We start from the raw sequence: 23,087 nt of genomic DNA, 5'->3' as shown, positions 1-23,087 counted from the left end.
ATTATGGAGGAATTTCTCCTCCACGAGGCACAAAGAGGCAGCTATTGAGCTTTTTTGTTCTGAAGTGTGATCAGAAAAAAATAGAAGCAGTCATTTAAACCAAGAAAATCAATGTTATAGCAGCTAAAAGATGGACGTTTATGAATCATCATCAAGTTTTGATTGGAAAATTATTAAAACTGCTGCTAAATATTGTAAAATAAGTGTATAAAATCATGCACTTGGCCATGCAGTCTCTGTTATACAAAATTGGTCGTTCTGAAGAAGCCTGAGAGAAAAACTCCATAATACTGAACAATCATGCCACATCACCAGGGAACTCATCAAAGCAATTTCAGATCAATATTTTCATTTTTGATGCTAGAATGGAAAAGTTTCTGATCCACAAGACCCTAAAAAGAAAATTTCTTCTGTTTTACTGCAGCAAAAATCCTCATTTCAGGAGTTTTAGCCAAGAAATCTCTTCATTTTGCAGCATGATAATTGACTTTTGTCAATCTAGTCATCAGTAAATAAACTTTCGGTCTGAAACGCACGAATATTCCAGTGCAGACGGAGACTACAGACTGTGGATTTTAAAGTACTTGCATCAATGATACTAGGAAAATTTCAAATCATATTTTGTTATTTCTGAGGCTTCTACTGAGAAATTTATCTTCAGTAGTACAGAAATCACATTTTAGTAGCAGAAGCTCAGAAAACTTTTGACATGTTGGCTTGATAACTGACCCGAGAGTGAGTCCCACAAACCAAACACATTGTTAGGCTGACTGGTGAAAATTTGGTTGTCTTCCTGCCCTTGTGATTTTCCCTCCACCTTGATTGCATTAGTTCAATTGTTTCTGTAGTCACACCTGTGTCTGTTGTCACACCTATGTCTGTTGTCACACCTGTGTCTCGTTGTCACACCTGTGTCTGTTGTCACACCTGTGTCTGTTGTCACACCTGCGTCTGTTGTCACACCTATGTCTGTTGTCACACCTGTGTCTCGTTGTCACACCTGTGTCTGTTGTCACACCTGTGTCTCATTGTCACATCAGTTCTGTTGTCACACCTATGTCGGTTGTCACACCTGTTTCTATTCTCAAACCTGTCTGTCATAACACCTGTGTCTGTTGTCACACCTGTGTCTGTTGTAACAACTGTCTGTTGTCACACCTGAGTCTGTTGTCACACCTGTTTCTGTTGTCACACCATTGTCTGTCGTAACACCTGTGTCTGTTGTCACACCAGTGTCTGTCTTAACAACTGTCTGTTGTCACACCTGTTTCTGTTGTCACACCTGTGTCTGTTGTCACACTAGTGTCTGTCGTAACACCTGTGTCTGTTGTCACACCTGTGTCTGTTGTAACAACTGTGTTAGAATCAGGTCTTTGTTAGATCTTCTAGAAGGCTTTATACTATGACATCACTAGATAGATAGATAGATAGACAGACAGATAGATAGATAGATAGACGGACGGATGGACGGACGGATGGACGGACAGACAGACAGATAGATTTTTTTTTGTCAATGTAGTCGTCGACATTGTCAGTGATGTTTTATTCAAACAGGACAGAGGCTGCAGTGCCTGATCTTCTCAGATGTAAGAGAAAACCTGCATCCATGATTTTCAATCATACATCACTGAGGAGCATACGGGAGCTCTTTCAGATCTGATTTTTCTTTTTTATATGATTATCGAGGAATTTCTCCTCCAGCAGACATGTGCAAAACGTGTCTTCATGTTATATGAAGCAAGAAAAAAAAAATTAAAAATCACATTCCAGGAGCTTCAATTGAGACAAATTTTGGTGTTGAAGCTTGATAATTGAGTTCTGTCAACCTGGTCATCGATCAATAACCTTAGATTGATTTGTCTGAGCGTCCTCCTGTATTCAGGGCGGCTGCTGTCAGACATGACCGAGGCTATAGGTTTTGATCTTTACAGATGTGTGGAGAAAAACCTGCATCTACGATATTGAATTTCCTCTCACAGCACATCACCAGGGAGCCTATGAGAGCAATTTCAGATCCATTATTCTTCAGGAACAATCCTTCTGCTGTTATTATGAAGGAATGGCTCAACCACACAACATGTGGGCTCCAAATTCCTCTTCATTTCCCTCCTTTACTCTGTTTTCTTCTGAGTGCTGACAGAAAAGCATCACACTGCAACAATTAGCCAGAAACAGAAGAAAGTGCAGCATGATTGTGTTTGTGGGTCAACACTGCGTGGCCCAGTTTGGCTCCGAGTTAAAGAATAACATTTGAAATCCCTTCTGCTTTCGAGTTGGAGCCAACTCATTGAGGGCTCTGGCTGAGAGGGCCGGCCCACACTGACAGCTTACACCTTCTGGAGTGAGACAGTAATAGCATTAGCAACAAGGGCAGCACACAATATCAACACAAATCCTGCTTCAGCAGCATCACGACTCACAAAGCTCACTCCTCCACAGAGGCATCGTTTACATTAACACTAGAGCCCGTAATGGATGTCTGAGGACAGAGACGCTCAGAGAGAGAGGAGCCGGTGTGATCCTTTTCAACCATAAACACTCATTTTCACTCTGAGAACAGAGGCCGGATCTGTTTCAGAGCCAGGGTCCAGGTCTGAGCTAGAGGGGAGGAATATTCAACAAACTTTCAGGTCCTTAGTTTAGGAGTAAAGCTTCATAAGCAGTCTTACTATAACTGTAAGAAGTCAGGATTTAGCATTCTTTGATGTATTCCATCTCTGTTACCACCTTCATTAATATAAATACCAATCCCTTAAACACTACACCAGATAGGTCTGTAGGTATGGCGGCATATTAGTGCCACTCTTGTTATATAAAAATTAAGTTATGATCATTCTCCATCCTATAATCATGAATTTTTGAGAAAATTCATTTCGATTTAAGTCATAAATTGTCGAATTGACAATAAACTCAGAAATGTTTAAGTTTAAAAGTCATGACTCAACAAGGAAAAACATATTTTTTTCATCTTCAAAGCTAAATAGAAAAAAATCCTCGTTCAAATCAAACCTTTACAAAAAAAACCTCAAAACTTTCAAGTTCAAGATAATTAACTTAAGAAAAAAATAATGATTTCACAGATCGAAAGTCTTAAGTTAACAAGAAAAAAAAAACTCAAACTATATAAAAATTGTAAATAACCAAGAAAAAAGCAATAAAATGTGGAGTTTTAAAAATCTGTGCTTAACATGAAAAAATCTGGATTTTTTTAAAGTTTAAAAGTTGTGACCTGGAGAAAGTCATAGAAGAAAACATGATTATTTCTATTTAAAAAGTTGTAATTTAAGAAATAAACCACAAAATTTTCACATCCAAAATTAGTAACTTAATATGAAAAAACTCAAAATGTTCATTTTCAAAAGTCGTAACATTACATGCCAAAAAATGTGAAATTTTCAAAAGTTGTAACTTAACAAAAAAAATTTAATTTCATGGGTGTTCAATCCTAAAGTTGTAACCTAATGGGGGATTAAAAATCAAATTTTAAAGTCTAAAAGTCTTAACAAGAAAAAAACAAACACTTTCAATTACAAAAGTCAGAACTTAACAAATTAAAACTCTAAATTTTGAGTCCAAAAGTCATAAACAGCCAAAAACTGAAACTTAAAAAAAAACACTTAGAAGTTTTCAAATTAAAAATTTGTAACTGAACATGAAAAAAACTTGAAATTTTAAATTCCAAAAGTCATAAATGAAAATGAAAAACAAGTATAAAATGCTCTTAAGTCTTATCAAGAAAAGAGCTCAAAAACGTCAAGCAAAGTCGTAGCTTATCAAAAGGAAATCTCTAAATTTTCAAAGGGCGTTACTTTACAAGAAAAAACTTGTAGAGGGGTATTGAAAGATTTAAGAAGATGCATGTATAAACTGCCTACAACACATGCATGTAGTCTTGTCTTTGCATGAAAAACAAGACTCATATCTGAAATAAAATCGCAGTTTTAACTTTAACATAAGTTGCTCAGTGTGAAGCTTAGAAGTCAGAGAACATCCATCAGAAACCAAAGCTTTTTATAAGGCGTATTATTAGAAGGAAGAGACTACGATCTTTTCCTGGACTCTGAAAACATTCAGAGTCCATTTAGTCAGGATTTAGAACCAGTATCAAAGCCTGACGCTGTGTAGCAGTAGAGCAGTAAGTGACAGTGTCATCTGCGTATAAATGAAAGGCTGCACTGGGAACATTTTAGCCGATACTGTTGATTTAAATGTAACAACAGCGGTCCCAAGACTGAGCCCTGAGGCACGCCGTTTTTAACTTCACGATACTTCGCTGTAGAACTCTCAGCATGAACACACTGACTTCTGTATGAGTAATGTCCGAGCTGTTTGATGGATAAAAATGTTGAAGTTGGTCACTCAGGAGAGATTTAAGAGCAAAAGTTGATTAAAAGTGCAGGTGTCTCCCTTTAAACAGAGGGCAGATCTTTTAAAAACGTGATTTTTTTTGGAGACGAAGGACTTTATGCAGCATAAAATCAACGTTTCAGGCAAATATTGAGAATTCTGCTTCCCTTAAAAGAAACAATGACATTGAAATTGTGGCGTATACCCTCATATTGAATCAAGCATCAATGTTGGCTCATCCAGGTATCATGACATATCATTACTGCTTCAAATAAGCAGATGATGACTCTGCAGTCCATTAAATCATCCTCTCAGGTGAATCCAGAGACATAAAATCATATCATAGCTAAGGAAAGGATCAAAATTGAACCTGAGGGGTGTGTGTGTGTGAGTGTGTGTGTTTGCTTGGCTCCTCTCTGGGCCTTGAGGTCTGAGCTGCAGGTAATAAATATTCAGCAAACTGTCAGGTCCTTTTGTTTGGGAGTGTGGCGAGATAAGCAGCATAATTACACAGTAAGGCTGTCAGAATTTCCCGTTATGTGCCACCTTTGATACATGAGTTTAACAATGATGCATTCTCTGATGGATAGAGCGCCAAAACCTTCAAAAACTGCATAAGATAGGCGCTTTACTGGCCATAAAAATGCACCCAGTGGTGACCAAGCATTGCATTCGTGTAAGGAGTTTGCATGCAATTTCTGTTTACTGAAAACAAGAAATTACTCAGTATTGTAGGCCTCAGGCTTCTATTTTTGTTGCCATGGTATCAAAACAGGCTTGGATTTTTTAAAATCATGTGCAAGTTTTGAATCTGTGTGCCATAAATGCAGTTACACTCATGCATCCTCCATCCCAGCACGGAGATCATGACTTTGCACACCTCCAAATCAACTTCACAGTCAAATCCTCACATCTAGATTCATATTAACCTCAAATAAAAGGAATAGAGCTCACATCTGAGGTTCATGTGGGAAGGAAATTCTGTTTACTTGGGTTTAATTCAATTTGAGCTGAGCTGAGTCATGAATCAGTCCTGTTTAAAGATGCAGCCTCATGTTTCTAGATGTTTCCTGGAACAGGTGGTCGTCCATATGAATTAAGGGGATCTGAAAAGGGGGGTAACTGGGTTGTGTGGCTCATGATTGGGGTTTAAAGGTGGATTTTTGCGCACGAAAACGCACCCAAGCCCTGAGAAGTGGGCCACCAAGGGTGCCAATCACACTGTAATACAGAACCACTGATGGGATTTTCTTACCACTTGAATTCTTGCCGCAGATGAGGTGCTGGTAGGGCTGCAGCAGCCCCCAGATCTCCGAGTCGTTGCTGATGGCTTGCTCCAGAGACTCCGGCGTAAACTTGGGGATCCCGTTGTCCCTCTCCACCAGCGCGCTGCGCAGGACGCGGCTGAACACCTCTCTGAACAGACTCTCCATGCACGCGGTGAGGTATATAGCCGCGTGTTCGTGGATCCTAAGGGCCACCCGACTATCCACCATCCACCTGAAGAACTTCCCCACGGAGAAGACCAGCCCGCAGCGCTCCGACTTGCCTCGGCTGAACTTGTCCCCGGTGCTCATGTTGTACAGGGACAGGGCGCTCAGAGCCGCCGTGATGCAGTTAACAGAGATGGTCCATGACAGCACCACCTTGATGGCGCTCTGGATCTCGTGTTTGGTGCACTTGGCGTAGCGCAGAGACAGCCTCTGCGCCTCCCGGGCCACCCTCACCAGAGCGCGGCTGACGAGGGCAGACAGCCGCGCGTACACCTCCGGAGGTGGGTCGCCCACCATGAGCTCCTCGTCTTTCCTCAGTGCGCCCTCCACCTCGCCGAGGCTCCATGGCACGTCCTCCAGCTCGGGCAGCTTGGCGCACTGACCCGAGCACTCCAGTATCTCCGTGTCCTCCGCCAGGACGGTGTTCACTGTGTCCAAACTGTTTTGTCTGCTGTGCATGGATTCCGTCAGATGCCAGCAGTTTCCCCCCTGCGACACGGACTGATGCGTGTCAGAGCAGCACAGCGACACGCTGGACGACCTGACCGAGTCCGCGGCTCCACCATAACCAGAATCAAGCGTTAAATCCTCCAGCGTCCTTACGACTGTCTTACCCTTGCCTGCCATAACTGCACCGCATACTGTTAGGTATGCTTGGTTTCCCAATTAAAAGCCACAAACACGTTTTCCTTCCGTTTCCCCCAGTCCCTTTCCGAGGGGCTTTGTTTGTATTTCCCAGAAAACAGAAGAATAAAGCGACAGCAGGGAGACTCCACTTTCCTCCTCCTTTAAGTGTCTGGATGTCTTCAGTATCCTCTTGTCCACAACTTCAGACGCGTAACCTGAGAGCGCACAAACCCTCCGCGCTCACTGCAACAAGCGCAACTGTATGGAAGGCCAAATGTGCCATAATTTATCGTCACTTCTAAGTGGGGTGAAACAAGTGCCAGCACCCCTATATTCCCAGTTGGCGTGTATATCCACTGACATCAGCATATAACTGGGATTACATTAAAAAAATTTATGATGTAAACTCAGTAGGGCAGGCATGGACAACTGGTGGCTGCTAATAACCTTTGATTACTGCTATGTATTTACTTCTTTGCAAAAATAAGACAAATACTTGGCTGTATTTATTTCTGTAAGTGCATGAATATCCACTGGTATCTATATCCTTTAATGAGTGCATTTGTAAAAAAAAAATATGAAGGTTTAAATGGCTTGTGTTTAGCTCTTCATATTAAGCATAATTTTTCATTTATAAATGTAGATATTGAATTCGAATAAAATCTTTTTATATCTTTTGTTAAGTTACAAGTAATTGAGTATAACCTGAGAGCACACAAACACTCCATATTCACAGCAACAAGCGCAGCTATACGGAAGGCCAAATGTGCCATAATTTATCGTCACTTCTAAGTGGGGTGAAACAAGTGCCAGCACCCCTATATTCCCAGTTGGTGTGTATATCTACTGTCATCAGCATTTAACTGGGGTACATTTAAAATTTTTAAGATGTAAAGTCACTAGAGCAGGCATGGGCAACTGGTGGCTGGTAATAACCTCTGGTTACTGCTATACATTTATTTCTTTGCAAAAAATAAGACAAATAGTTTTCTGTATTTATTTCTGTAAGTGCATGAATATCCACTGGTATCTTTATCCATTAATGAGTGCACTTGTAAAAAAAAATGAAGGTCTAAATGGCTTGTACTTGGCTTTTCATATTAGGTATAATAATTTGTATTTAAGTTTATAAATATACATATTGAATTCAGATAAAATCTGTTTATATCTTTTGTTAAATTATGAGTATTTGAGTATAACCTGAGAGCACACAAACACTCCTCATTCACAGGCCAAATGTGCCATAATTCACCACTATTGGTAAGTGGGGTGAAACAAGTGCCAGCACCCCCATATTCACATTTGGCATGTAAATCCACAGGCATCAGCAAATAACTGGGATCACACTCGAACATTATTGTGATGTAAAGTCACTAGATCAAGGCTGGGTTATTGGCAGTCCGGGGTCTTCGTGCAGCCCTCTTTCTGACTTAATGTGGCCATAAATAGTACATTGAAATGTTACTGTAATAATCTTTGATTACTGGTGTATGTTTACTTCTTTGCAGGAAATAAAGATTATAGTTGGCTGTATTTATTTCTTTTAAATGCATTGACACCACTGATGTTCATATGTATTTATAAATGCATAATATAATTTGTTAAAAAATATATATATATTTTTAATACTATATTTACTATATTAAAAATAACTTTAATTGGCTTGCATTTAGCACTTTGAATTAAGCATTTCTATATGCATTTAAATGCAATGTAAAGAGCCAGAGGATGTCAGAGGAGTAGCCCTTAACTTTAGATGTGTAACCAAAGAGAGAACTAACCCTCCACACTTAATGCAATAAATGCAGGTGTATGGAAGGCCAAATGGGCCATAATTCATCTCCATTGATTACATTGTTAGAAATAAGTGTTAAAGATAGGCACCAGCAGTCTCCACATCCACACTTTATGACTGGCAATTCAGTGTTAAATGCTGAATGTATGTCATGTAAATTTACCAGAGAAAATAATATTGGTGTTCACATCATGAATTTAAATTCATTTTGATTTTATAAAGTCATAATATAACCCCCCATATTTTCCCCATATTTGTACCTCTTAAAGATTTCTCAGTTTAGAATGGTTATGGTTGTATTTGAGCCCAGGCCGCCCTCTATAAGAATGACAGCCTTTGTACATTGGGACATCAGGACTATCAGTGCTTTGACCCTGTATCATTGTTGCCTTAGCCTAACTTGTTTGCACATGAATACCCCGTAGAGACATGCTGTCTTTTTTAATGAAAGCATACTTTTCAAAATTGGCTCAACAGTATGACGAATTTGACGTTATGAGGTAGAAAAGCTGTTAAAAAGTGTCACCACCAACCGGGTCTGCTATGCTAGCTATCCCAGATAGATAACATAGATTTATGGACAACATATCTACCAAACATCCTTGGCTGTCTCACAGTGTTCAAAGTAACACTTTAGTTCTCTTTAATATTGGCACATTTGGCTTCCCATACATCCTGATAGCAAGGTGGAGCACGGAGCTCCGCGGGCTGACACAAACCAATCGGCATTTCTATCAGCTGTGATTGACACAGACAACCTGCCTGCTACACCTTTTAGCAGGATCTACCTGAAGCTGGTGGAACATAACTGCAGAATCAGAGACGCACACGTCGCTGCTGTGCAGGCCAATCTGTTGTTCGCAGTCTTCAAGCCGCAGTGAAGGGATCTCTGCAGTGGCAGGATGAGAGGTGGATTCCTGCTGGGGGAACACATGGTAGAAATGTGGATGTGTTTTCATTGTGTGGGAAAATGTAGACCAATGACATTGAAACAACCACCTTTTTTATCTCAACTGGGAAAGTAATTTATCTCAGCAACTGAAGATAAGAACCTCAATTAACAACAAAAAATACACACAATAGTGCTATATTTGTGACTATCCCCCATTTGAAATAAAAATGAATTTATCTTTTGTTAAATCTTTCATAACTTTTAAATGAGGCACTGTTGGAAAATGCTGTTTTTTCCTCCTGAATGGAAGGCAGATTAAATATGTTGTCCTGGACTAGAGCGTCCTTGTGCCTCCTCCACCACAACCAGTCAACCCTGCACTGTTCCTATAATCACATCCTTTATTACTAGTGGCCCATTAAAAGCCTGTAATTAAGGTCACCAAATTCTCATTCTTTAACACTTCTAAATATCACACATTTTAAGAGTTGTGGCTCTCATGACCCAAACACCTCCTTAATGAGAAATCATGACCCAAATCACCAGAAATTTCCAACCATTTCAATTCATTTAATGAAAAATGCTGCAATTTAGACTTTAGATGGAACAAAAAATACAAATGTTTTAAAGCCACATTGTCACAGATGCTCTGAAAGGACATATATGCTCCATTTCACTACACCCAGGCCTAATTAATGCCAGGCCCTGAAAGAAATCCCTTAAATAAAACCTGTCTGACAAAGTGAACAAGGCTAAAAGCTCTCCAACACATCATGGAGCCATCTAAAGAATTCAAGCACAGATGAGAAACAAATTCATTGACATCTATCCATGGGAGAGTTCCAAGGTCAAAGCCACTGCTGACCAAAAAGAACACAAATGCTCGTCTCACAATTGCCAGAAAAATTCTTGATGATCCCCAAGACTTTTGGGAAAGTATTCTGTGGACTGACGAGAAAAAAGTTGAACTTCCTGTTACTTCCCAAAAGAGCATCATACCAACAGTCAAACATGGTGGTGGCAGTGTGATGGTCTGAGCTTCTTCAGGACCTGGAAGACTAAATTGCACAAATATGTTGGCAACTTTGCCTGATGCTTACTAAACACAAGAAGTTACTCAATATTCGGTGTTAAGACTTGAGTAAAACATGGAGAGAGCCATTGTGCACAAATGGAGAAAACCTGGAACAGTGGTGAACCTTCCCTTTAGTATGATATTTATGACAACAACAAAATCACAGTGCCTATAACAAGTATTCTTGGATATTCTCGGAAAATGGCCCAAAAGTGGCAAAAAATTGGTGGAAATTGACTAAAATGGGCAAAAAGCAGTCAAGAGTGGCAAAAATGGACAGAAAATAGGAAAACAGAAAATGGGCAAAAAAAGGTGAAAAAGGGGGAAAAAATGGGGGGGTGTAAACAAGTGGTATATAATGGCAAAAAATGGGTGAAAAGCAGTGAGAAAGGTCAAAAATTGGGAATAAAGTGACAAAAAGAAGTGGCAAAAATGGACAAAAATAGGAAACAAGTGGTATTAAATGGCAAAAGGTACCTTAAACGGGCAAAAATGGTGGAAAAGGGCAAAAATGGGAGAAAAAAGTGGAAAAATTAAGTGGCAAAAATTGGAAAAAAAATTGGAAACAAGTTGTATTTAATGGCAAAAAAATGGGTAAAAAATGGTGAAATAGGGCAAAAATGGGGGGAAAAGTGGCAAAAATGGACAAAAATTTGGAACCAAGTGGTATTTATTGGCAAAAAAAATGGGTTAAAAGTGGTGAAAAAGGGCAAAAAAGGGGGAAAAGGTGCCAAAAAGAAGGGGCAAAAATGAACAAAAATAGGAAACAAGTGGTATTTAATGGCAAAGGGTGGCTTAAATGGGTGAAAAGTGGCAAAAAATGGTAAAAATTGGATAAAAGTGGCAAAAAAAAGAAGAAAAAAACAAGGTGCAAACTGGCAAAAAATAGAAAAAAGTAGTATTTAATGGCAAAAGGTAGCTGTAAAGGGTGAAAAGTGGCAACAAAGTTTCCCTTTAAGGTTTTCTTGGGGAACAATATTTAGACTTAAGACACAAAAGAGCCACATTTGGCTCCAGAGCCACATGTTGAGTCTCACTGACGTAGAGAAATCTATGATAGCAGTAGTGCATCTACGTACTGAATCTATGACAGTAGTAATGTGTGCAAAAGTTCCACACCTATTTATAGATTCATCTTTAAGGTCCTTGTCAGCACTTCACCCCTCACTAGATGATCCTGGATCCACATGATAAGGCATCTTTTATGGCTACTCTCCACCACTATAACCATCCTAAATAATACTGAGGTTGGAGTAAAGGAAGCTCTATGGAGGAACAGCGTCACTGTAAATATTTTACTGCTCTAATGCAGAGTCAGAGCTCTTAAAGATCACAGCTACACCAACCATCCTCTGATAAGATCGACCCATTTCAAAGTTTAGCATCGCTCTAACATGCTGTTTGGCCATTTGTTTTATTAGCAATACAACATTTTGCTGTCAGGTTATGAAAACAAAGAGCTGAACGCAGAGGACGTGCTGAGAGGAACAGTTGGTGGAATCGTGATTCATCCATTCTGCCGGGGCTCCTCCTTGTACGTCGGAGCTGGACCAACCATCTGTCCACACCGCCTGCCATGCCAGAGGCCCTTTCATATTTTCTTAGCATGACGCTGCAGTCAGCATGCCAGCACTGAAGAACATACTAGACCAGGATGTGGTGAGAAGTGATTTGACACCCACTGCTGAAAGTGACTGACAGGGAAAAGTGATAAACAAATAATGCCAGAATCTCAGTGTCATTGTTTGGCTGACAAATGTTAACAATAGAATTACAGCACAGCATGGCGTATGTTACACAGAGACATGGGAACATACTGAGCCTCTGGGTGCTATTCATAAAATCCACATGGCTGCTATTTTAATCTGATTTGAGCTCAGGGATGCTGGGACAGAAGCACCAAGTGGTCTATAACTGATTTTACTCCTTTTTCAGTGATCACAGGTAAACTTCTGCTCCTTTTTCTGGATTCAGGGTTCTTAACAAGGGAAAACCAGCATTATTATACTGTAATAAGAAAACATATCTGTGAAACAGTAATTGTCCCCCTTGTTAAATCATGAGTTAACTGTGATTACCACAGTTTTTGAAAAGCTGAGTTCAGTTTCACTGGCCACAGCCAGGCCTGATTACCAGCAGAACTGTTGAATCAAGAAATCACTGAAATAGATGCTGTCAGACAAAAAAAGGTTTAAGATCGCAGAAAGAAACACATCATGCCACGATCCAAAGAAATTCAAGAACAAATGAGAAACATAGTGGTTGAAATCTATCAGTTTGGAAAAGGTTACTAAGCCATTTCCAAAGCTATGGGACTCCAGCCAACCACCATCGGAGCCATTATCCACAAATGGAGAATACTGGGAACAGTGGTGAACCTTCCCAGGAGTGGTCGGCCAATCAAGATTACATTACTCATCCAGGAGGCCACAGAAGAACCCAGAACAACATCCAAACACCTGCAGGCCTTACTGGCCTCAGTTAAGGTCAGAGTTCAAGACTTTTGGAGAAATATTCTGTGGACTGACAAGGCAAAAGTTGAATTTTCTGGGAGGTGTGTGGCCCCTTACATCTGGCATAAAAATAACAGCATTTGATAAAAAGAACATCATGCCAACAGTCAAACATGGTGGTGGCAGTGTGATGGTCTGGGGCTGCGTTCCTACTTCAGGACCTGGACCACTTGCTGTGATTGATGGAACAATGAAGTCTGCTGTCTACCAGAAAATACTGAAGGCCAACGTCCGGCCATCAGTTTGTGACCTCAAGATGAAGCGCCCTTGGGTTATGCAGCAGGACAACGACCTGAAACATACCAGCAAGTCCACCTCTGAATGGTTCAAAAAAAAGAAAAAAAAAAACATTAAAAAAATTAAATTAAGGTTTTGGAGTGGCCAGGCCAACGTCCAGGCTTAAATCCATTTGAGATGCTGTGGTGTGACCTTCAATGGGCAGTTCATGCTGGAAAACCCTCTAATATGGCTGAGTTAAAACAATTCTGTGAAGAGAGTGGGTCAAAATTCCTCCAGCGATGCGAAAGACTCATCACCAGTTATCACAAACACTTGATTTCACTTAGGTTCAGGGGGCAATTACTTTTTCACACAGGGCCAGATAGGTTTGGATTTTTTCCCCCCTTAAAAAATTAAATAATTATTCAGACACTATGTATACATATACATGAATTACAGGTGGTCCAAAAGTGGCAAAAATGGGTGGAAATTTACTAAAATGGGCAAAAAGGAGTCAAGAGTGGCAAAAATGGGCAAAAAAAGAGGAAACAAGTGGTATTTAATGGCAAAAGGTACCTTAAATGGGCAAAAAATGTTGAAAAAGGGCAAAAATGGAAAAAAAAAGTGGAAAACCTTAGTGGCAAAAAGGGGCAAAAAACTGGAAACAAGTGGTATTTAATGGCCAAACAATGGGTGAAAAATGGTGAAAAAAGGCAAAAATGGGCAAAAAATTGGAAACAAGTGGTATTTAATGGCAAAAAAAATGGGTAAAAAATGGTGAAAAAAGGAAAAAATGGGCAAAAAATTGGACACAATTGGTATTTAATGGCAAAAAAATGGGTGAAAAGTGGTGAAAAAGGGCAAAAATGGGCAAAAAATTTGGAAACAAGATGTATTTAACGGCAAAGAAATGGGTGAAAAGTGGTGAAAAAGGGCAAAGAGTGGCAAAAATGGACGAAAGATCGGAAACAAATGGTATTTATTGGCAAAAAATGGGGGGAAAGTAGTGAAAAAAGGGCAAAAATGGGGGAAAAAGTGGCAAAAATAAGTTTTAAAAATGGACAAAAACAGGAAACAAATGGTATTTAATATCAAAGGGTAGCTTAAATGGGCAAAAAAAGGCAAAAAAATTGATAAAATTGGCAAAAATGGAAAAAAAAGTTGCAAAAAGAAGTGGCAAAAATGGGCAAAAAATAGAAAAAGTAGTATTTAATGGCAAAAGGTAGCTCTAATGGGTGGAAAGTTGCAACAAATTGTGTAAAAGGGCATAAAAGTATTTTTTTAATATTTAGAATTAAGACACCAAAGAGCCACAAATAGTCACAAAGAGCCATATTTGGCTCCAGAGCCACATGTTGAGTCTCACTGATGTAGAGAAATCTATGATAGCAGTAGTGCATCTATGTACTGAATCTATGACGGTAGTAACGTGTGCAAAAGTTCCATACCTATTTATAGATTCTGGCTGTGTCTGAAATCACTCCTTATTCACTATATAGTGCACTATATAGTGAACACGCCATTTTGTAGTGGTGTCCGAATTCTGAGTGAGCATTGTTATTCACTATATGGTGCACTCATTCTATCCCACAATGCATTGTGAAAAGCAGTGAACAATCGATGGTCACTAGCTCAGCAATATTTACCATAATGCATCGCAGTCGCTGCTCTCAAACATGACGGACGAACGAGATGAGCACAGGAACATATATAAAAACATTTTTAAATGCTTTTTGTTTGTTGGTTTTACCAAATCTGTAAGAAAATATTAAGGATTCAAAACAGAGTAACTTTTCCCCCTATGATGATTACAAGACGAGTGACCATCATCTTTTTGCAAAAATAAGGGATAATACACACAAAACTTATATATTATTTTGTCACTATAGAGACAACTTTTTTATCTATTAGAATATTTATTTTTTGTGAAAATACATTACATTTTGTAGCAGTTTTCATTTAAATTCTACCGTTTATTTCGATCCTCAGCCGTTGTCAAGGGAATTTACGAGCTGTTGCTGCTAAACGTTTTAATTGTGAGACGGCGATGATGTCATCGCCCGCGGCCGGAGTAGTGTCCGAAATCATTTTAGTGTTTTGCAGTTGAGTCCACTATAAAGTCAACTATATGCTGCTCACTATAGAGTGGATAGGGAGTAGGGAATGAGTGTGTGGTTTCAGACACAGCCTCTGTCTTTGCTTCTGTTGTGATGTCATCACATTCCCTTTGATGATGTCATCATCAAAGCAATTCTATCCATAGTACTGACCTGAGCTCCCTCACTGTCACTCAGCAGAGAGAGAGAGTACACAAGTTTTCAAAGCTCCTGAAAAATTCACTTGTGTGTTTTTTGTGTTGACTGTCAGCTTTAAAACTTCAACATGTTTCCTGGATTTGATAGATTTAGGCAGGTGAACCATGATGGTTTCACTACTGATTCCAGGGCTGTAGCCACTGAAATAGCCAGAAATGCTGAACTGAATCAGCAAGTGGACAGACTGTGCGCTGCACAAAATGCCAGAAATGAGGCTGTTATGGAGAGACTGGGCCTCCCTCTTTACAACACCAGGTGGCCTCAACCTGTCCCTTCAGCAGTTCCTTCAAGGTCTGCAAGGCTGCTGGTATCTGATGCAGTTGTCCCAACTGCATCAGATCCCGATGTGTTTTTTGACATTGCTGGTGCCCCAAGGGTCCGTCCGCTGCCACCCCTGGCCCCAAAGCAGCCATCAGGTAAAAGAGGAGCTCAGACAAGACGGGTCCTTCTGGTTCCAAAGATTGCTGGAGTGGGAATACCTGCCTGCAGCATTGAGTCTTCAGGAGAGGAGGAAGAAGTGGGGCGCCGCAGAGAAGAGTTGGCCCCTGAATGTCAACGCCAACATTCGACTCTGGAAGCCGCTACTCTGCCACCTTTGGCTCCATCGCCTCCAAAAACTCCTCAGACGGAAAAGAGCGGAGCTAAGCCAAAGCAGCTCCAACGTCGTGTTCAACCCCTGGAAGAAAGAGGCCAGAAAACACAGCGCAAGTTTGAGGAACTGACTTTTGATGATGCCCCTGAGAGGATAGGGGAGTGTTTAGTGTTGTTCACCTCTGAGAAGTTGTCGTCCAAACTGCTGGCCTTGCAAAAACTCCAGGATGTTATACTGGAACACGTAGAGTACCTCCTAGGGAACCCAAGGTTGTGTGATCGTCTCATGGAAGAGGTGGAAAACCTCCAGACGGATTTTTCCTTTGTCACCAGAAAAATCTTAGGTCCACTGGAGGATATCCTTGTTATGGCCCTGGAGCTGGAAGAAGAGGAAACAGGCTCTGAAGGAGACAAATGCACTGATGTGAAGTCTGCAAGGAAACCAGAGGGTCTACATACTGTCCTCAAGGTAAACAACCTACGAAAGAGGGCCCCTGTGCAGCCACATGTAGTGCCAACACCTCCAAGTGTTGGAGCTCCACCAGGGAGGTGCGTGATTCCTGTAAGATCAGACAAAGGAACTGGAGAGAGAAGAGAGACTCACCAATCAGTCCCTAAGCCACAGAATCCTGTGAGGAAGGCCCGTGTGCCGCCGCCTAAGAAAAATGCCAAACAGGAAAGCCCCCTGCCTGTAACAGCAGTCAAGACAGAGGGCACGAAAACACAAAAGGACTGCAGAAAACAAAATGCAAACATCCCAGAAGTGTTTCTGCCGCCTTTGCCATACCCTCAAGAGAGCCTGAAGAAGTGCGTGCAGCAGCTCTCCTCTGATGACTGGGAGGACAACAAACAGGGCTTGAAAATAGTCCAGTCTCTTCTGCAGAACCAACCGAAGATCCTAGAGAGTAAGCTCCATGAAGTTTGTCTGCTTCTCAAAGAGCAGGTAACAAATCTTCACTCCTCCATTGCCTCTGAAGCTATAAAGACCTTGGGATTCATGTATGCCGTCCTCAAGAAGGCAATGGACAAGGAGGTGAGGGCAACAGGAGAAGCTATACTGCTCAGACTGGAGCAAGATAACATCGCTTCCATTCACGAGCTGGCCAAAGCTTCACTCCATGCCATGGTGAAAAACTGCAGCCCCGCTCCAGTCCTTAACGCCCTCTTAAGCAAAGGGATAACCCACCCGAGTGGTGTTGTGCGATGCTGCATGGCCGAACACCTGCACCTGCTGGCCGACACCTTAGGGGGGCTTCACATCCTCACCGCAGGAAGAAGCTTCACCGAGACCTTCCTAGTTGCATTGGCGAAAATGTGCGGGGATGACGCCCCTGAAGTCAGAGAAAATGCACAAGCCATGCTCATGGAGCTGACTCACCAGAAAGACTTTGGAGTTCTGTGGAGGAAATTGGTCCCAGAGAAATCTCGGGTCTATGCCAACAAGCTCCTAAAGAAGGCCAAGAAATAATTGTTATTGAACACAAGTGGAGGTCGGGGCTCTCAGAAAGGACCAGTAACATACAGGGGGTGTTTCAGTGGGTTCTTTCTTTTGGGTGGATCCATGGGGGGAGCAGGAGCCTTTTAATCACTTAAAAAAAAAAAAAAGAAATCATAGACATCAACAATTATAAAGTAGCAAGGACGCAAACCCCAGTCCCCCAAGTGATAGTAATCTAAACTTAAAACAACAAGTAAGGCAATTTGTGTTTGGTAGATTATTTCTGTATTTTAACAATGCTTCTTGGCAATAAATTTTATACAGCTGAAAAGCCTCTTTATTACCCTTTTAAATGATGCCACACTTGTAAGGATCGTGCATTTGTGGGATGAGCAGCAGAGCTGAGTATGTGGGTTGCGCCCATGAAAAATGTGCCAGATCTTCTCTGCTAATGACAAATAGCTTGACAATTTAACAATTTATTCATTTAACAAACAGGAGCCTCAGCAGTGTGTGGAAGAACCGTACACAGCCACAACAGCCTGGCACCTCTTCCTCATGCTAATCACCAGCCTGGTCACACACTGCTGTGGGATGGCATCCCATTCTTAAACCAGCATTTGTCGCAAGTCAGCCAACGTGGTTGGTTTGGTCACTCTGGCACGAACAGCACGCCCAAGCTGATCACACAAGCGTTCAATGGGGTTAAGGTCAGGACTGCTGGCAGGCCATTCCCTCCTCTCCACTCCCAAATTCTGGAGGTAGTCTCTGATAGACCCGGCTCTGTGGAGGCGAGTGTTGTCATCTTGGAGGATAGAGTTCTTGCTGACAGGGTGAAAAATCAGTATTCTTGGGATGTCGTCTTCTTGGGACGCCCACTTCGCAGCCTGTCTCTGACATTCCCCGTTATATGGAACTTGGCCTTCAGTTTGGAGATGGTACTAGGGTTCACTCCAAACAATGCTGCAACTTGGTTTTCCAAAACACCAGCTTGAAGTTGCCCAACCGACGGGCCCTATTCAGATCAGTCAAACATGGCGTGCCGATTCTTGAAGCAGGTATCTACTGACCACTGTAGCAGGGCCCATGCTTACAGGTGCTGCCAGTCACCACCTGGGGGTACCAGAAGCTCAAAACAAGAGTCAGTAGCAACAGCAAAATACGCTGTTTGGCATATGCCAAAAAGATTTGGTACATTTTTCATGGGCACAACCCACATACTCAGCTGTGCTGCTCATCCCACAAATACATGATCCTTATAAATGTGGCATCATTTAAAACGGTAATAAACAGGCTTTCCAACGGTATAAGGTTTATTACCAAGAAGCATTGTTACAACAAAGAATAATGTACCAAACACAAATTGCCTTACTTTTGTTTTAAGTTTATATTTTACCTTAACTTTTTTTGGCAGGTGCGGCTCAGGAAGTAAAACCACCATTCAAATTTGTGCAAATCTATTAAAAAATAAAAACAGAAATATCACTTTGGTTGCAAGTTGCAAAATCACTTCAAGTTTCACCCAGGTTCCTCCCATTTCTCTGGATTGTTGCTGAGATGTTTCTACACCTTGGCTGGACTCTACATGTGGTAAATTAAACCGATTGGACAGGATTTTCAAAGGCACGCTCCTCTCTATAGGAGGCCTCACAGACAAGTCATATCAGAGCAAAAACCAGGAGATGAGGTTAGAGCAGGGGTTTTAAAACTTTATTCGCCCAAGGCACACCTAAGGTTAAGCCAGAATCTCAAGGCACACCATATTTAAATTGATACAAAATAGACTTGTTAAATAATGTTACAGTCAAGGTGGCCTGTAAGGGGAGATAACAGGGAGAGCTTTCTGGGGCCCGGCTAATTGGGGGGTCATGGAGATGGCAAAAGTGGGCAAAAAGTGGCAAAAATCGGTAAAAAGAGATGAAAAACGTGGCAAAATTGGGTAAAAATTGGTTTTAAAAAAAGAAGTGGCCAAACACAGGGAACAGTTGTCGTATTTGGCATAAAGGTGGTAAAATAGGGGCACAGGTGGCTTAGTGGCCAAGGCACGCCCCATGTATGCAGACGGCCCGGGCTCGAATCCGGCCTGAGGCCCCCCACCGCATGCCTCTCCCCCGCTCTCATCCCTGTCTCCATCCCTAAATCAAATAAAGGCCCAAAAATAAAAAATAAAATTTTTAAAAAGGTGGCAAAATAGATCACATGTGGCAGAAAAGTGGCAAAAAGGGTTAAAGTTGCTAAAAGGTGGTAAAAAGAGTTTAAAAGTTAAAAATTAGCATGAATTAATAATTCCAATACCAATTTCAACCCAATAATAGCTTGCCATACTTGCCAGCCGAGGTAACTGTTAGCATGGATGCTAGCACCAATGCTACTGATCTAAAACATACACTGATATCATCAATAAATCCCAAATGGGGAGGTCCCATTCTCTGGGTTTCTCAGGGGTCCAGCCAGATATGTGGGCAGGCCTGCTTACAGTACTTGCCATAATGTTGTAGTAATAACATATTGTACAAATTTCCATGGCACACCTAGACTTGCCTTAAGGCACACTGGGGCGCTTTGCCACACCATTTGAGAACCACTGGGTGAGAGGAACTGCCAGTAGAGCTCAGAGACGAGGGTAAAGGGTAAAGCTACAAAAAAGAGCATGGTGGACTCCATAATTCTCAAACGGAAGATGCTGAGTACAACCAGGACTCCTCCAAGAGCTGATCGCCCAAGAAGGCGTTAGTAAGAAAGACAACGAAGATCCTAATGGTCGCTCTGACTGAGCTCCAGAGATCCTGTGAGGAGACGGGACAAAGTTCCAGAAACACAATCATCACTGCAGTTATTTCTTTCCGCTCAGCACCTGCACATCCTGACTTGGATGTGTGTGTTAAGACTTTTCTGTAAACAAATTAAAAGATGCTCCGCACCCCAGCCATTTGTGGACAAATGTGTTTTCATAATTATTATTTTAACCTCTCTGCCACTGCAGATTAAAACCATGCATTCTGTAATGTCAGTGAGTCATTTTGAAGAAAAACAAAGAAATGCATCATTTTTACTCTATACACCTAGATGGTGCTATTTTCCCATTATAAGCATTTGCAAGAAACGGTTTACTTCCCTTAATAAATCAAATCAACATTTAAAAACTACCTTTTCTCAGTGTGGTGTTCTTCTTACAATAAAATTTGCTTGATGATTTTAAAAGTGTGAGAAATATACAAAAAAGTGTCAGTTACAGATTAAAATTGGTCAGATATCTTCAGTCTTAAAGACTTCAACCTCAATTTCAAAAAAGTTGGGACACTTTGTAAATGTAAATAAAAACAGAAGGCAGCGATTTACACATTTAAAAACCCATATTTTATTTACAATAGAACACAAACAACATTTCAGAATTTGAAACAGAGACATTTTACCATTTCATGAAAAATATTAGCTCATTCTGAATTTGGTGTCTCAAAAAAGCTGGGACAGGGCCATGTTTACCACTGTGTACCATCGCCTCTTCTTGTAACAAATAGTCTGAAAATGTCTGGGAAGTTAGGAGACCAGCTGCTGGAGTTTTGGGGAGAGGAGTGTTGTCCCATTCTTGTCTGATGTAGGGTTCTAAATGCTCAACAGTCATGAGTCTTCTTTGCCAGATTTTTTTATGATGCGCTATGTTTTCTGTTGATGAAAGGCCTGGACTCTTCTACAGTGAAGCCATGCTGTTGTGACAGATGTGGTATGCAGCCCTGTACCATCAGAGATGCAGGCTTTTGAGCTGTGCACAGATGATCTGGATGGCACCTCTCCTCTTTAGTCTGCAGGATACAGCATCCATGGTTTCCAAACAGAATTTTAAATTTTGATTCTTGTGACCACAGAACAGTTTTCCATTTTGCCTCATTGTCATTTCTAAATGAGCTATGGCCCAGAGAGGGCAGCTACAATTCTAGATCCTCTTCATATGGCTTGTTGTTTGCATGATACAGCTTTAACTTGCATTTGTGGGTGGCATATGTGTTTCTGAGCCCGTACTCATGCCTGTTTGGGATACAGTGGCACCCAAGGGCCCCAAGATCACAAGTATCAAATACTGACCTGCACGCAGAGATTTCTCCAGATCCCACATGGTGGGATTTTCAGAGTTGTATAGTTAGGGTTGTAAAATTGCATTTTAGCCCCCACCCCTTCGTATGACATCAACACAAAACACACAATATGACTCGTTGATTAGATAAGACTCTTCTTGTATACAAAGGACCTGTTTGTGAAGCTTTTTGATGATATAGTCAATTAATCATTACAGTAGAGATAGTGTGAATGAACAACAGCCAGCCATTTTGACTGTAAGGCATTTTAACTACAGTACTATTTGCATGAGGACCTGCGTACTTCTGTGTCAGCAGATGTAACAGTTTTCTCATCCCATCCTCCACTGTGTGACAGTAACCGACTTTATCTCCTGCAGTCTGCATTGCAGCACATCTTGCTGACTAACTAAGGTGAGAGCGGGTGGAGGTGGGCAGCTGTCAGCTGCTTCTCTACATGCTCTGTGGTCCTCCAAAGCTTGTCCTCACGTATTAAGCGTTGGTTGCCTGGTAACAGCAAAAAATGATCATGATTTTCCCGGCAAGATGAAAGTATTTGCCAGCAGAGTGTGCGTGTGCCATGTAAACATGCTTTCTTAGTCATGTTGAGCAGTCACGATTCATATCTGGCAAGTTTTTATGTGAGATTTCTGTTTTTAAATAGTAGTATTGCTTTTGGATCCATCGCTTTGTAATGAGTATTCTACATATGATCTAAAGCCATTTTCTGTCACTTATATGTAAACATTAACACACTTTATTTTCAAGTAACCACATATGACTCAAATATAGTTGCTTCCTCTATTATGTAAAAAAATCATTTTTTTGTTTTCGACTTTTATCCTATTAAAAACACCTTTAACAGTATCATGTTTATTCTGATAACACCATAACTATTTGGAATAACTGGTTCATGAGTGCAAAAGCATCAAAAATAGCTTATCATGAAGTCTGCATGCATTAACTGTGATCATGGGAGGAAGTGCTTGGTAGGAATGGTGTTTTACCGCCACTTAGTGGCTAAATAACGGTACTATGTCTACTGTTCAAGCCTGCATTTTATCTATTGCATAATTACAAACCATTTTATATAAGAGAATATTGTGACGTATTTCTTTTTATAAAGGTTAAATAACATTTAATACTGAGAAAATGATGAAATATGGCGTTACAAATTATACTGCGTCTTACATTAATGATTTCTAAGATACACGTGTTTTTAACGTACATTTATATAAGCAGACTAAGTTAGTGAGGCTCGTTAAATTACTATTTTTTTGACATAGTAGCTCAAATGTGGAAAAATGTTTGCTTTAAATGGGAAATACAAAGATTAAGAGATATAATTAGGCTAAATCTTACTAATTGTTTCAACAAAAGGAAAAAAATACGGTGAAAAATGTAAATAACTGGTCCCTAATTGAATTCGATCAAGGATATTGGTCTGTTAAAGTCTTCAGCACTGACTTAACAGTGTTAAAAGCGTTAAAGTAGGCTTCAAAACGTGAATAAAACGCAAATCAGTGCTATAAACCTAACTTTCTTGCAGTCAAATCCCAAAGATCATCCCTATTTTGCTTCGAAAGAGTTCATTTTTTGTTGTTTTTATTCGAGTTGTCACTGAAACAACAAACCTAAATGTCAAAACCAATTGCGTCAGCCCTACTACTACAGTAGTATGCTCACAAACACAGAAACCTACAAGCACGCAG

At 40.7% G+C, this 23,087-nt stretch overlaps 1 protein-coding gene across 3 annotated transcripts in view; it reads right to left on the bottom strand.

The window, feature by feature from the left end:
* LOC121505440 (ankyrin repeat and BTB/POZ domain-containing protein BTBD11-A) overlaps positions 1 to 6,610 on the bottom strand; it is a 358,909-nt gene extending 352,299 nt beyond the window's left edge. For all 3 annotated transcript variants that reach the window (XM_041780785.1, XM_041780786.1, XM_041780787.1), the window contains exon 1: positions 5,603 to 6,610. In XM_041780785.1, the coding sequence (XP_041636719.1) occupies positions 5,603 to 6,467 (865 nt within the window). In that variant the 5' untranslated portion in view covers positions 6,468 to 6,610. The remainder of the gene's footprint in view (positions 1 to 5,602) is intronic.
* Positions 6,611 to 23,087: the final 16,477 nt, after the last annotated feature.

This window comes from Cheilinus undulatus, linkage group 23, assembly GCF_018320785.1.
Source record: "Cheilinus undulatus linkage group 23, ASM1832078v1, whole genome shotgun sequence".
Classification (NCBI taxonomy): Eukaryota; Metazoa; Chordata; class Actinopteri; order Labriformes; family Labridae; genus Cheilinus; species Cheilinus undulatus.
The sequence above is the reverse complement of the archived record's forward strand: the minus strand, read 5'-3'. Positions and strand labels throughout refer to the sequence as shown.